Raw genomic sequence first — 16,828 nt, 5'->3', positions numbered from 1 at the left:
GCCTCATTGAGTACACCATCCTCTTTTAGACACATATCATCCAACATTGCTAGTGTTATAAAGACCACACATGAACATTCAGCGAGTAACAAACTTGAACATCTCATTTTACCAGTTATAAAAATACCCAAGAACAAGCACTTCGAAGAAAAAAAAACCATTTTATTACAAAATCAATATTTTATTCGAATTGTCTTTCAAGCTGCAAACTTGAACATCTCATTTTACCAGCTATAAAAATGTCCAAGAACAAGCACTTCCGAAGAAACTAAAAAAACCGTTTTATTACAAAATCAATATTTTCTTCGAATTGTCTTGCAAGCTGTCACTGGTTGTACGCCTGATACTAGAAACGTTATTATTAAACGAATTGCAAATTGCCATTGATCACGTGACGGATCTCGGCGAGCTGCCTCTCTCGCCACTGGTTGTCTCGTCCGGACGGCGGGAAGGATGGCGCTTCTGCTAGCGCAAGGCGCCATCGCCGCTGCCCCTGTGCAAGATGTCGTATCAGGCTCATCGGTGCCACATGTTCATGCTTCCCGTACTAATAACAGCAGGAGAACTGCAAGGAGCGGCAGTATTGTTCTGCGGCCCGACCCCTCGTTTTCCAGCTCGTTGAGCAGCGGAATCATGATGACGAGGAGTAGGAAGAGGATTGGAATGTCGATTGATGCGGCGATGAGCCTGCCCCTCGTTCCTCCGTCCAACCACTGGGGCATGTGGAGCGTCCTGCTCTCTATTGCAGCCTTCGGCATCTGGTAACTACTTGATATCTTTCACACTCAAATACATTGTCATCGAGCTAAGAGTCAAATGGTTTTGGCAAATGCAGTGGTTTAAGAAAGAACCATTTGTTATCAGCTCCTTGCCCAATGGTATTAGTGCGCGTAAAGAATCGATCTCGATATGCTCCTTCATTGTGTACTACTTGGAATGCTTCCTTGACTGGAACGCAAGAAGTTTTGACATTTTCCCATGTGGGGAAAGGGGCTCTTTTCTCTTGCTTTTTGCTAAGAATTCATGAACTTTCTGCTCGGGAAGCACTGCACATCTAGCTAGGTGCAACCCTCCAAAAGCTCATGATGTTATAATTCAAAATGTGGGCCTTATAGTCGGAATTTGTTTAAAACTTATTGTGTGAGGTGTTTCCTTGGTGCAAAAAGAAAAAGAAAAAGGGAGTTAAATGTTTTTGTGATGCAGGTCTGAGAAGACGGATTGGGGCAGTACCTTGAGTGGGGCTCTTGTGAGCACCTTAGTGGGACTTGCAGCTAGTAATACTGGGCTCATTGCATCTCATGCACCTGCCTTCACTATCGTCAACCAATATTTGCTGCCGCTCTCTGTTCCTTTGCTCCTTCTCTCTGCAGATCTTAGGGTGGTGGTAGCTTCCACAGGCCGTCTTCTACTCGCTTTCTGCTTGGGCTCTGGTAAGTCATCAATTCTATTTTCTTGTCCAATGTACACATGAATGCATAGGGAAGCTCGAACTTGTGATGTGCAATGATCAATTCAATTAGGTAATTTAACATGTTGGTCATGATATTGTTATCCAAACTTTATGAGTTAATGGAACACATTGGCCATGGTATATTGCTATCTTAAGTTTATGAGTTGTTCTATGGGTGGAGCTGGTCCTAGTGGTTGATTTTGTGCTTGCATTGGCACGGCCTATAAGAAGTCAGCGAGTGTCTACTTTCTCACGATTTGCAGACCTTGTAGCAATCTTGGTATCTGCTAATCCAAAAAGTTATAGCCTTAGGTATATTTGGTAAACGAATGCCATAACCTAACATAGGGGACCAAGTCTCTCATGGAAAAAGTATTCATTACTTGGCCTTATATCTTGCAATAGGTAGGGCATCTACATACCTGATGCTCCATCTTCTACATCAGGTATCTTGATAGATCCTATCCTCTCACGTCTCTCTAGAGTATCTCCTTATCTAAATTTGGAGTTGGCTTGAAGAGTTCCAATTTTAGGCTATCGCTCATGTCATCCCAAATGTCATGTACAAGACCATGTATCCTTGTTTGATGGTGGAGCCATCCCGAGAAAGTTGGAAAAGATGGTCTTTTAGAGGGCCATCTTTGAGTCAAGTAGATATGCTCATGAGATTCATGTCCTCTTGATGTGTGTTTTGATGGCTTGGTTTAGCTTGATGGTGGTTGAGCAATTAGACTAAACGTGTTGCATTTATTTGGAGCGTGAGAAATAGCATCAACTATGGAGGAGAGAGAAATGAGAGAATGATGGTATGTGAGGTAAGCAAGAGAGTAGAGTGTACTTGTTGAACTAAAATATACAATGAAAGTACAACCAATGTTTAGGTCAAGGGTTGACCTAACCAGTCTTCCACCAACTAACTAGAGTTAGGCTTATTTACTCTAGAGCCCATTGCTACTACTTTAATGTCCTAAGGCACTAGGTGTATACACCCTACATTGACACTTTAGTGTCCATACCGCATGAATTACATTGGGGACTACCTAGAATTGGCAAATTCTAACACCCCCTTGCAGTGTCAATGTGATGAAATACAAGGATGATCCAACACCAAAGGGTAATAAGTTCAAGGACTTTCAAAAAGCCTTAAATTGCTGACGTGGTAACTCTTTGGTGAAAATGTCTACAACATTTTTCTATGTGGGAACATACATCTAGTTGATCTCTCTTGCGCATCATCTCTCTTTGACATAATGGCAATGCATCTCAATGTGTTTCATGTGAGTATGAAACATAGAATTTCGTGCCACTACAATAGTATTTTGACTGTCAGAAAGAATGGGCATAGGACCCTCCAATGATATATGGAGATCAACTAACAATCTATGGAGCCATACATATTCCATTGTTGTTGTAAAGGCTGTACTCAGCCTCACAAGACAAGGTAGCCACTATGGGTTGTTTCTTACTTAGCCATGGAATGCATGAATGACTGAGAAAGAAACAGTGTCCACTAGTAGACTGCCTAGTGTTTAGATCACTGTAAGAGTGTAGATGCAAGTTTTCCCTCTTGGGAAGTAATAATGCATGTGATCTAGTACCTTGTAAATATCTGAAGATCCACTTAACAACTTGTCAATGTACGATTTGTGGATTGTGCATAAACGTGCTCCTTTGAGATAGTACATATCGAATGTTAGGGTGTGTGTTGCAAATATAAATTAGATAGCCAATTGCTTGGCTGTAAATTGCAACATCAGACATCTCTTTACCATCTTGCATGACAACTTTAGGCTTGGCTCCATAGGAGTCCACATATGTACATAATCTTGCATATTAGACCTATGTAACAGCTTGTGCATGTATTGTGACAATGACATGATGATGCCATGTTGATATTGGATGAATTGAATTCCCAAATAGTAGTGTAAATAGCCCATATCTGACATAGCAAATGCATGTTTCAATTCAACCTTGAAATATGCAATTTTATCCTCTTTAGGTCTAGTGAGCAGCATATCATCTACATAAATAATGATAACCAATAAGTCCACCCCTTTATTCTTAATGTAGAGAGTGGGAGTAGCTAGACTATTTTAGAGTACTATGCACGAGGAGCTTGTTTGAGACCATAAAGAGCCTTATGCAACTTGCAAACCATGTGCTCTTCCCTTCACCACAAACCCTAGAGGTTGTGAAACATAAACATCCTCATGTTGATTTCCATTAAAAAATGTTGTCTTTATATCAAATCAATGTACTTTCCATCCATAGTTTGTAGCCATAGCAATGACACATCTCATTGTACTCATACGGGATGTGGGAGCAAAGTTTTCCTCATAATCCATGCCCTTCTTCTATGCATAGCCTTTTGCTACCAAGCATGCCTCATCGCCTTATACCTGTCAATAGTGCCATCAGCCTTACATTTGAGTTTAAAAACCCATTTTGTGCCAATAGCCTTTTTACTAGGTGGTAAATCCACAAGATCCCTTGTAGAATTAGTGGCAATAGAGTCTTAACTCTTCTTGCATGGCCTGTATCCAATGTACATCTTACTGAGCTTCGTCCAAGGAAGTAGGCTCATTATCATCTAACAACGAGCTCATGAACACATGCTCATATAAACTTCATCTACTTCCATAAAATCAGCCAAATGTGCCCCCCCACATGATGTGCTACATGTTTGGCAGCCCTTCTAGTGTGTTGAGGCAAGGGAGTATCGATTTTACTCTCTTGGAGAGTCTGTAACACCATCTAGGGACTGTTTTAGCTGAATTTACAGCAGCCGTTTCATGCTGCACTGCATCTTCCATTGCATGAGGCAATCCAAGATCAAGTGCCTACTATTTAGAAGCATATGGTGTAGCAATAGTTTGCTGTAATAAAATGTGAGAAATTGCACCAGCTATGGAGGAGAGAGAAATGAGACAGTGATAGTGTGTGAGTTGAAGCAAGAGAGTAGAGTGTACTTGTTGAACTGAAAGATAGAGTGAAAGTACAACCAATATTTAGGTCAAGGGTGTTGACCTAACCAATCTTCCACCAACTAACTAGAGTTCGGTTTATTTACTCTAGAGCCTAGTGTCACTACTTTAATGTCCTAAGACACTAGGTGTACACACCCTACATTGACACTTTAACAAGTGTCCACACCACACATTACATTGGGCATTGCCAAAAATTGGCAAATTCTAACATGAAGCCTATGGATCTCTCAACCACGTACTAGTTTGTGCAATCCAACATCTTGTGTTTCTTGTTGTGAGTTGCTATGAGGAGCTTATTGCCAACTAGGGGTAACTGTCTGTCTAGTGTGAGCTCCTATAGTCTATGGATGTGATTACAACTTGGAAGAGATCCTCAAGTAGCATGGTGGCATTAGCTAGCTTTGCTCACATGATCTTGTTTGGCGTTGCTGATTGGTTGTGCATTATCCTCATGATCATCATAAATTGCAGCTTGTCCATCCTCTTGCATCCAATGTGAAGGCCTAGTTCTAGGAAAGTAGCTTTGTACATGAAGGATGTTAAGCTAAAAGAAAGTTATTACTAGTTAAACAGGGTGAATTATCAATTAGATCTTTATTAGCTTTTTTAAAACAGCCCCAAATTTCAGTTTATACCAAACTTTTTGTGTCTCATAATCAAACACCCAAACTTTTGGGAGGATCTGCACCTATAAATAGAGTAGTTGAAACCAGCCTTCCTTCTTGGATAGGGTGGTAATTCTTGGTCAAGCATTTAATTACAACAATCAATAAATAAACATAAATTGAAATACACATTTTACCTTCATAATCTTGGACAGTAGACATCTTGATGGCCCCAAAATTGGCACCCCTTTTGGTATTTCTTTAACTTTATTGACTAATGGATTGGGTACAAGCTGAGATTCCACAATCTCCTTGGTTGATCCAAAAGCCCCTTGTTGTAGATATAATCAATAAACCAACTGGACAAATTGCCCCTTGATTTTCACTTAGGACTGGCTCTAAAGGAACCCCAACTAACCAAATGCTACCCCGAATTCACAATGGATAGGCAGGCATTTGAAATCCCTGACAATACCACAAATTGCAAGTGCTGATTTTAGTGTGGGATGCCTTCTACTGATGGCATGGGTCTAGAGGTGGCTGCTAATCTCAAATTTCTGTAGAAATTTAGGGTTTATAGCAGAATTCTCTTTGCTTTTCACCAAATTTGGTTGAGATTTGTTCCAAATGGTTAAGATAAGCTGAGATCTTTTGAGAATGGATTGGAGAAGGTGAGAGAAAGTCAAGATGAGAGAGAAATCTGATTTTCTTTGCAAGAAAAATGCAGTCACCTACTGCTAGGCACCCCCAAAATGCTGTCACTTGATCAACAATGCTATTGCTAGCTCCTAAAAGTTGTCTCCTTGCTGTCGCGTGCCCTTGGAAGGTCCCAGATGGCTGTTACTTGTAGCCAATCGCTGTTTTTGTTCTAAAAAAATAATCAATAGCCTTCTCTCTCTCTCTCTCTCTCTCTCTCTCTCTCCCACCGGCTGAAAATTGCCTAAACGACTGAAAGCGAGCCCCCAAAAACGTTTTCTTAGTTTGCATGGGCATTTTTGCCAAGTAGCAACTTTCTAAATCCAATTTTCACCATTATCCAACCATTAAATTAATTTTCAAAATTGAATGGCTTTGAAAATTAATTTCAACCCTTTTGACCTTGGCCAAAATTAAATGTGCCCATCCATAATTAAATTGGCGAGGCCATTTGCAACTTGGAGTGGTTCCCAACCTTTGTTGACCCTTAGATTGGCATTCATTAATTAATTAGTGCCGAGTCCTTAGTGCCACCCCACTGACACTTAGTGACTAAACAATTGTCCTAGGGTCCAAACTGGCACCAATTGACCACCAAAGTTAAGCTGGCATAACTTATCACAACTTTTACGTTTGACACCCATTGCATGCTCGTAATTCTTGCTTGTTACCATGAAATCACTGCCATGTGCATCACATGTGCTAAATAACCTTGCACATTTGATTAGTAACTTAATTAAATGTTATCAAAAAGATTAAGTCATCTCAAAATTTCATGTCCCTATCACTTAGGCCTCCCCCAGTGATTGCACTGCATTGTGCCAAAGGAAAAGCATATTGCATTGGAATTTCCACAAGGCATCATAATCACAACATTGGGCATTGTTGTCTAACTAGGCTGCATGCTTCAAACGTTGCTGAAAATTTCCAGCCAGCGTAAACATTGAAAAAGAGTCTAGAAGTGTTACTAGAAACCTGTTGGATGTATCCATAACTCATATTTCTCAACTGTTCTAACTTCACAACCATAGTAAAGCATATTCTTAGCATAAACCATGGCTGAAACTGTCAGTGGCATTCACTAGCATGTTGCTATCCATGGAACTAGCTGTAAACCATTGAAAACTGAGCATAAACTGATCACTTGCTGATCTGAGAATCGATCACAAATTCTTGCAAATGTGACCTTGAAGTGATCACAAATTGATTGTAAAAATTGACGCAAAAACTAATGTAAAACTGATCCCAAAAGTGACTGTAAATGGTTCTTAAACTCAATAAAAACTAAGTTGAAACTGATTAGAATTTGATCTCAAAACTGAGGCAAAAGTTCATGTCCAACTGATCACGAACTAATCCCAAATTGATGCAAAAGTATAGTCTTAGAGTTGCGGTAACAACTATAGTCATCAACATACATCTCATAGTGGTTAGCACACCAAAATAGTGACCTCATGGCAGACATACTGTCAACATAGTACCTTGGATGCATGCCGAATACATTTGAGATCCACTATACATGAGAGCTATTTAAAACTGGTGGAGTGGAAGTGCTACCTTTTCCTTGAGCTTTAGGCAATGCTCTGGACCCTTGCTTCGCTAAACCTGGCTGAGCCCAAACTGAAGTCAGCTCTAAGTAAAACGCATCTGGGTTAAGTTGCAATTGAGGATGGTTTGCCAAGTCATTCAGGTACCAAGATCTCATCCAACTCCTCAACCTCAGGTTGAATTTTAGCAGATACATCCTTTGGCACATCTCTACGAAAAGGCCTCAACAAACTGACATGTGAGGCATTGTATATCCGCCAATGTGGAGGCAACTTCAGCCGATATGTCATATCGCTGATATCTTTCAACACCTAGAAGGGTCCATAGTATCTTATACTTAACTTTGGATACAATCTCTTATTTTTTTAAATCTTTTTCAGCCTTGCCTTTTCAAAATGCAGCAATACATAATTGCACTTTGCAAACTACAAAGCATGTCTATGGCGATTAGCTGCTTTCTTTTGCTTTTCATGTGATCTTTGAAGTGCATATTTTATCTTTGCATAAGTTGCATCTAAATTTTCCACACAATGATTAGCCTCAAAGATCTTATACTTAGTTTGCAAGATAGGTGGTACTTGTAACAAGCGGGATACACACCGACTAGGGTTTAAACACCCTGTTACACTGACTAGGGTATATAAGGTGCAAGAGCTCCAGATTAGGGCAACCAGTTATTATCAAGATCATACTCTTCACCTTCATCTCTAGCTTTCATGGCTTCCTCCTTTCTTCTCTCCTCTTTTCTCTCTTTCTCTCTCTTATTCTAGTCTTCTTTCTTCTTCTTCTTGCTCTCTTTCTCTCTCCTCAGCTCTTCTTCTCTCTCCTCTCAGCTTCTTTTATTACAAGTGGTATCAGAGCTTTAGTCTTTGGTCTTTTTTTCTTTCCCCTTTCTTCATTTTCAAATTCCAAAAACCCTAGTTACTCAGCTTACAGGTACAAGTCAGATATATTTGGAGGTAAACCGGTTAAAATAACAGGTTGTCACTTCTTTTCATGCAAATTTTAAGGGTTCCAGGCCAAGTTTAGAGTCCCAGGAGTTGGAAGAGGACAAAACCTCAGTTACTTTTTGCTTCAGTCCCTTTCTCTCTACTTCCAGGCAAGCTGCTATAGCCATACAACAGAGAGCACTCTTTTTCCCTGTAGCAGCCATCGGAGTGTAAAACTGAAGCCCCAGGAGCCTTCCCCACTTGCCCTTGACCATAGGCCATACCCTTGAGAAGGGTCATAGGTCAGGAGAGACCCCAGGGAATAGCTCGCAATTTGCGACACATTTTGCGATGTTGTTCCCTGCTCCTCCTGTCTCCCCCCTCTACCCCAGCCTTCCTTCCCTGCTGCCCTTTGCCACTCTAGGCTCCTTATCAGCACATTGATCTTCTCCTTGATACTCTTGCTCCCAGGATTCTGCCCCCAAGGTGGACAGGAGTTGGACTATTTAGAACAGTTTGGGGCAGCCATGGATTCTTCAAGCTGAACCGAACCATCAGTGACCCTGAGAGCTCAAATCCCACAAGTCCTTCAGCCCGTAAATGAATCCTCTCACCCGGATGAAGACATGGAGTTCAGCATGTATGGAAGCTTTGTGGGCAGCTATGAAAGCTTTACTTGAAGCTTCCCATTCTTGAAGCTCAAGCTTGGGAACAAGCACGCGAGCCTTCCTCATCAGTAGGAGCATTCGAATGTTGAAGTATTCTTCCACGGATGTCCTAACTAACCGGACTTGATCGATGATTAATGCTTCAACGATCTTCCCTAGTATTAAAGAGGTATGTCAATTTGATCTTAATCTCTCAAGTTAGCCACTTGCTGAGCTTAATCCATTGTTGGAGAGATTTAAGATTGCATAGGTTTAATAGTTTAATCCTCTTCATGTGCATGCATCATACCTCTTCTTGAAATTTATTGTAATGGCTGACATTAACCTCCATTTGGTCTTGTGATCTTGGATGAACCCAAAATGATTAATAGCCATTGTAAATTGGGTAAGTAGCAGCCAGCGAGTCACTGGACTGCTAGGGTAACCCCTACCCCAACCTTTGTCATTCCTTGCATCTCATGAAAAGGCCAAATGTTTTCTTTCCAATGCATTTCATGCTGATTGCTTAATAAAAATGTCTGTCATGTATACTCCGGCTGAGGAAAAAGGCCGATGCCAGGCGAGGTGGTAAGACAAAAGAGAGGTGACCCTCCCTTACCACTTAAGACCTTGAAGGGGTGCACAACCCGGCCCGGGGGGAACTTTGCCCACCTCTTGGTGATCCGGAGCGCGATACTTGTATGCAGGTGCATGTACTTCCATGAGCTCCACTCCCCTATCCCAATGATCCCCCTTGGATACCCCACAATACTCATGGCACCTATGTATGACACTTCAAGTGCATGCAGTCAAAGGAGATGTATGGCAGTGAATGTACTTATGCATTAATGGTAGAGCCGATGGGTATGCAATGATGCTTGGGATTATGCTCAGTATGCTATTGATGTGGCTGATCAGGCCCCTTGAACTATGCTCTATCCATGTAAGACCTTGGTACTAAGGGACAGGCAGTGTTTTTGGTCACAGTCCTGCAGGACAGTCCAGAAGATCCCATTGCAGAAAATTCTGTTTTGAATCTGGGAGTGAAACCTATAGCTCACCTCGAAGAGGGCTTCGTCCCCTCCGGTTTGAATCAAAAACCTCCCCAATCGGAGCTACGGTTTGAAAGTTATGCCCATTTTTGTGCACTAGGGTCACTGTGGACAAGGTGCAGACCACTCCAGGATAGGCATAGTAAACCCATTACAGAAAATTCTGATCATTTTCTGACACAAAGGTTAATATCTCATCTCGAAGAGGACTTTGTTCCCTTCGACTTGAGCCCAAAATCTCATCAATCGGAGTTTCCAACAAAGAGTTACGCCCCTTTTACTGACAGCAGGTCCTGTGGACTGCATCCAGATGGCTAGCTAGAAAGGCAAAAGCAAGGCCCGAGAGGAACTCCAGAGGGAGATTAGAGACTCCCGGACCTCCATGAATGAGGAACCAAGCTTGGTGCAAGATTACCATGGTGACATATAGGAGGAAATGTCTGAAATGGACCTGTACACCCTTCTCAATCACACCCTCTGCCAACATGAGCTCCGTCATATGGAACAACATAATGATATGGTCACCAACCACCACCAAATGATGTCCAAGTTTGATGAAGCGATCGAGCACATGGCTATCTCAAACTCGAAGACTCAAGAGACCTTGGAGCAGCTCACTACTCTTGTTGCTCAATTAGCGACTGCTTCATCCCAAGAGAAGACCAATGACTCTAGGCATGAGTCTAGACGTCCTCCACATAAGGAACCGTTGCATGGTCCACAGGGTATACTTGGCACTAAGGGAATTTCCTCTTCTACCTATGAGATCGGGGAACCCTCTCATACGCATGATGAGCCCCTATTGAATTCTCCCGTCCACCATGCAGCCAACATCCATTTGAGGCCTTCTCCCACTGCGGGTCAGTTTTCCCCCACTCTCCCTAGGAGCCCCCATGCACCCCATATGAATCAACCCCATCAAGGACAATATGGTACAAATGGCCAGCCTGGCAATCATGGACAACATGGCTATAATGGACAACATGGGCTTAATGCACCACAAGGGATGTATGGACAGCAATGCATGTATGGCCACCATAGGATGTATGGACAACAAGGGATTTCATGGGCAGCATGGCCCCAATGATCTGTGTGACAAGGTCATCCTAACAAAGTACAATGGGTAATCCCCCTCACCATCTGACTTGGAGGAATGGACGTCCAAGTTGGAGTTCTACTTCAATATCTACCTCCGCACTGACAATTAGAAAATACTTTTTGCTTCTCTCCATTTGGAAGGGTTTACCCACACATGGTGGCGCTATATCAATCGAGAGAATCAGCAGTTCATTGATTGGGAAGATTTTAAAATGCATATGGTCCAAGTTTTTGTGTCCCCTGTGGAAAAAGAATGGTTGGCAAGACGATGGTACACTCTTGACTAACGTAACCTCACTGTACATGAATACACAAATCAGTTCATGAACTTGACCATGTATGTGGAGAGCATTAGCGACGATGCTAAATTGCACAAGTACATCTATGGGTTGGAACCGAGCCTCTCAGCAGATATTATGACCCAAAAACCTACCACACTGTTTGATGCAATTGAATTGGCTGAGAGATATGCAAGAAAGTATTGTAAGAATGAGCATTTTCAGCAAGATGTTGGGCAGCCCCGCATTCTTCACAATCAGCCCCATACGGAGGTGGATTTCGAGGCACTTCTATGCCTAATAACAGCCCCAATGTACCCACTTACCCCGCCTTCCATGCTGAAAGAAAAATGGGCACTTTTGGGACAGCATCGGGCTCTAATGCTGAGAATAAGTATGCTGAAAATAAACAGTCTATTGCATCACTATACCATGGATCCAATAACGAACGGTTCATCTCCCCAGATGTTGTAAGCACTTACGGTTCCGATCCATTAAAGAATACCTCATCAAATGGCAAGGCCTACCCTTGGAAGAAGCCTCTTGGTGCCCAGTAACCATCATCAATGAATTTCCCCATCTCCGTGAGGCCCAACGGCTGGAAGACTAGCTGGTCATGCCCCTTTTGACCACCCTCTACCCACAGACTGCACACTGTTTTAGAACAGTTTTGTGCTTACTCAAATCTCAGGCATGTGCATTCTACATAGACTGAAAGTACTTGTCATAAGCTCAGTTTCGACATGTGGTACGCCCTATTTGGAGTAGCCTATCAAAAGTTATGACCTATTTACTTCAGCAGACCGGTCCCGGACTGCATGCTGTCCCTAGTCTCTATTCTCCCAATTTTCATTGTCAAAGGGCTCGAAGTAGTACTTTGCAACCCTCCCTTAGCCCACCCATCACTCCCCTCTATTTCTCCCTATTTTTGAGGGCTAAAATCTTCTGAGTGGGCATGGATTGTAACAAGCGGGATACACATCAACTAGGGTTTAGACACCTTGTCACACTGACCGGGGTATATAAGGTGTAAGAGCCCCAGATTAGGGCAACTAATTATTATCAAGATCATACTCTTCACCTTCATTTCCAACTTCCATGGCTTCCTCCTTCCTTCTCTCCTCTTTTCTCTCTTTCTCTCTCTTCTTCTAGTCTTCTTCCTTCTTCTTCTTGCTCTCTTTCTCTCTCCTCAGCTCTTCTTCTCTCTCCTCTCAGCTTCTTTCATTACGGTATCTTCTTGCCATTCTTAACTATCTCAAATGGAGCTTTGCTAGTGAAACTATGCTTTGTGGTGTTGTAAGCAAACTCAACCAATGGTAAATATTGCTCCCATTATATCTTGTGGTTTGAAATATAGCATCTCAAAAGATCTAACACTGTGGATTTTGCTTCCTCAGACTGACCATTTGTATGTAGATGGAAGGATGATGAGAATTTTAGTGTGGTACCCATATTCTCAAAGAATCATTTCTAAAATAAATTGGTCATTCGAGGGTCTCGATCATTGATGATCAACTTTGGCATACCATGATACTTAAAGATGTGCTGCACAAATAATTGTGTCATATGATCAACCTTTATTTTATTCCTCATAGGAGTAAAATGGGCCTGTTTGCTAAATTTGCAAATGATAATCCATATCCATCATTCCCTTTAGGTGTCTTAGGAAGCTCAAAAATAAAATCCATTGCAATGCTCTGCCAAGGGCTATGTGGAATAGGCAAGGACTGCAACAAGCTTGGCATCTTTTGCCTATCATGCTTTACCTTCTGACATATGATGCATGTCTTGACAAATTGCTCTACTTAATGCCTCAAAATTGGCCAATAAATGAAATGCTCTACTGCCTTGAATGTGGCATCAATACCTTTGTGTCTTGCATACAGAGGAGCATGACTTTTAGTGATAACTCTAGGCCTCAACTACTTTGTAACACATCATTGTCCATGCATATCATCAGACATCCATCTCTCAGCACACAGTGCTCATGTCTGTGGGCCATTGCAAAGTTGATCATATACATTAGCAAAATCCAAATCAGCAGCATAGTGTTCCTTCATGGCATGCAACTCAGTGTGATAAATCATGTTGACGGCTGAAATTTGCGGCTTACGTGAAAGTGCATCAGCCACAACATTCTTTTTATCATTAATATGTACAATCTAAAAATGAAACATTGAGAGAAAATTTACCCATCTTATATGCTTCTTTAATAACTTTGTTTGCGTTAGAAAGTACCTCAAAGTTTGATGGTTTGTCTACATTGTAAAATCAGCCCCCAACAAGTAATGTTTCCAAGTAAATAGTGTATGAATTACAGCCCAAAGCTCTTTCTCATAGACTTGCAAATTCTTCTTTGCACCGTGGAAAATTCGACTCTCATAAGCCACAACTTGAACCATCACAGTTCCGTGAGCAAAAGTGGTTTTGTGCACATAAATGAATCTCGCATCCAATTGTAGGTTGATGCTTTGATACCACTGAAACATCCCCCTAGGATCCAACCTGCACACAAGACACGACACAAGCTATATCCACAAATAAAAGGGATTGGACATCATACTCATCCCCTAGCCATAGAGCCAAGAGGGCTCATCCTCGAGCTTGGGAGCTAGCAACATTATGGGTCACGACCACATCCCAAGGATTGGTGTCCCATACCACCAGGCTATACCATCCCGGACTGGCCAATGGGCCAAGAGTCTAAGAGTGGTGATCACACAATGAAAATGCACAATAGGGCCTTGAGTTCTAGAAATAGGACTTGGTTGCCCTAATCCCGAAGTACCCTTAGTGTATTTGCACTGAGTTACTTGATGACCACTGTGATCAATCCTATTAGTACCCATTCGAACGTCAAAGGATGCAACGAAGGACCTCTTTAGAAATGCACTTGAGAAGAGTAGAATAAGCTCAAGCATCTTTTAACTCCCAAGTAAAAACTGGTTCCTCGTACTTGTCTTGGTCGCAATATGATGGAATGGAATCTAGCATTTTGGGATGCATATTAGCTCTTGACGTAACATACCATAGGTGCTTTTGCAAAAACCATGCTTTCTTCATGGCACTCTAAGTGAGATAGTCAAAACCATGAAGCTTATCATCAGTGGAACAATAGGGAGGTGCCCTTGTACAAGATATGAAGAGAAGATGAAGAAAAGAAGAGATGCAGAGTGAGAGCACGGCCCAAAACTCAGCCCAAAATGTAGTTGTCAAGAGTTCACACACTTTGTAGGCTGGCCACATAAAAGCAGGCGCAAATAATGGAGCCCACATCACGATTGGTACACAACCCACAAGTATTGCACAAACTCACACATGGACTAACAATATTCTCTAACACCTTGATTGTTGCTGTAAAAAACACTGCTCTCCCCAAGTGACAAAGCTAATGGACAGTTTCAAAGTTCACTCCCATTTGGGAGACATTGTACACATAGTCCAATGAAGCGAGATTTGAGTCTTTGTTAGTATCAAACTTGATGCAATCAATGCCCTAAAACTTGGCAAAGAAGTTGTTTCCGCATTAGACATTCCTAGCCTTAGAGTTGTCGGTGATAAATATGGCTTTGAGTGGGGTCATATGATGTATGGCCCCTCTATCCACAATCCAAACAGTTGTATGGCCATAAGGTTGTGTAGGGTGGGCCTTGGTGGTTGCCTCATTAGTGGGAAACTTATGAAGGTGGACCAAGCTCTCAATCTTTGATGTCTCTACAAAGTTGAGTTGGGCTTGAGGATTGAAGTTCATCAAAGGTCCACAAACAACCGGTTTGACATCCCCTTGCAAGTTGAGAATGGTGTAAACTATGATGGTTGACCAATGGTAGTGTGATTGTGAGATCTCCAATGCCCTTGATTTGGTTGGTTGCCACCATCATGCCTCCAGTGTGGAAGGTTATCTTGCAACTGGGGGGAGGGGAGGGATTGTGTGGGCGGTTTCTTTGGTATTGTTTTATACCAAAAAAAGAAGAAGAAAAAACAAAAATGAAAAAGATAGTTCAAAGCCGTTTCATTGCCTTTGCAGATCTTGGTATGCCAACGAGCACCCTTTGTCCAATTAGCACTGTCTTGCATGGTAGCCTACATCTCGTGTGCAAAGCAAGGCTATCCTAGATGATGCGTGCAAAGCATATAGCCTTAACTCATAAAGAAATGGCATATCAAACATAGAGAAAGGCAAAGTGTACGACAACACATAGAAACACACTTTGCAGAATGTTGAATGAGAACGAAGGAATCAAAGTATAAATGATACAAATACGGGGTCTTGAACCTACATATTTCTGGGACTCGTGCAGAGGTGTCCGAGAGTGATGAGTGTGTCACAATTGAGATGGATCCTGAAAGGTAGCAGCAGCCCATTAGTGGCTTTGAAAGTCTCAGAAGAAGATGGAAGTATTAAATACACCTTATATTTTCCTTTGAGTTGTTTTGGTGTGAATGCACCTTATCCATAGTCTTTTTTTACCCTCTTGTGTAGGAGAGGTTTTCTTCCTTGTGTGAACACATGTTAGTGTGTAGGTCTATATGACCTTAGGGTTGTATTTTGTACTTTCATTCTTGTGATTAATTATTGAGAAGGTATTATTGCACACTTTTGTGTGTGTTTGTTCTCACTCTCACTCTTACTCTCACTCTCTACTCCAGTTTGTGTTTGTTGAGTTGCACATTCGATCCAAGAGTGGTATCAGAGGCCAGCCTCGCCACAACTGCCTCATCAATTCCACCATTGGCTCCAACATGTGGAGTCCCTTACTGCATACTGCTTGCAGCTACCGTCACTCCAACCATCTCAGCCATGGCATCTTCAACAGTCACCACCTAGTGGCTTGCCATCCTTGGTTTGCAGATTGTGTCTCGCTCACCATTTTATGGTGCACATGCGTTTGCTCTGCAGCTCTCCATCTATGACCTTGTGTAGGGTTCATGTGTTGAGCTAAAAAATGCATTATTACTTAATTAGCTCTTAGTTACAGTCCCAAAACTCAAAATTACCAAACTTTCATTTAAAAGAAATGCAATCCTAGAGAGTGTTTGTGTCCCATAAGCCAAATCCTAATTTGGAAAGACCCATCCATCTATAAATAGATAGGCTGCCCACCACTCGGCCCCTATCCTATTTTGCAGATTGTTAGTGCATTTGCTGTCCACACCCCGCTCATGGGGGATATCTTAGTTTGAGCTATTGCTCATTGTTATCTACATCTAGTGCATGCTGTCTAGCCCTCTACATCTGTTGGTGACTGCCGATCAGTCTGCGTCTACCTACCAATTGGTAGTGTTTTGTTGCTGTCCACCTTCTCTAGCCATTTCCACTGTCCAAAATGTGCATGGCTGTGTTTACTGCTGTGGGAGCCTAATCAGTGTGTGTTTCACCTCTAGTAGTTGCCTATTGCTGGCGACATCATTATCTGCTGTGTTTTGCTGTTTTGCCCTGCTATACAATTGCCATGTCATTATCTGTTGTTGCATTTTGGTGCTATAATTGTTGCTTGATGTTTTCCTAACAGGACTCAACTGTTTGTTGCCCATCCC

General features: G+C 42.0%; 1 protein-coding gene across 1 annotated transcript in view; it reads left to right on the top strand.

Moving 5' to 3' along the window:
- Positions 1 to 362: 362 nt before the first annotated feature.
- LOC148015711 (keratin-associated protein, putative (DUF819)) overlaps positions 363 to 16,828 on the top strand; it is an 87,153-nt gene continuing 70,687 nt past the window's right edge. Inside the window, exons 1-2 of the mRNA XM_087665355.1 lie at positions 363 to 761; positions 1,204 to 1,430. Of these exons, the coding sequence (XP_087521481.1) occupies positions 454 to 761; positions 1,204 to 1,430 (535 nt within the window). The 5' untranslated portion in view covers positions 363 to 453. The remainder of the gene's footprint in view (positions 762 to 1,203; positions 1,431 to 16,828) is intronic.

Source organism: Lygodium microphyllum, chromosome 24 (assembly GCF_053477565.2).
Source record: "Lygodium microphyllum isolate KBCC chromosome 24, Lygodium_microphyllum_v1.1.10, whole genome shotgun sequence".
Classification (NCBI taxonomy): Eukaryota; Viridiplantae; Streptophyta; class Polypodiopsida; order Schizaeales; family Lygodiaceae; genus Lygodium; species Lygodium microphyllum.
Note: the sequence above shows the minus strand (reverse complement) of the source record. Positions and strands in the feature narration are given on the sequence as shown.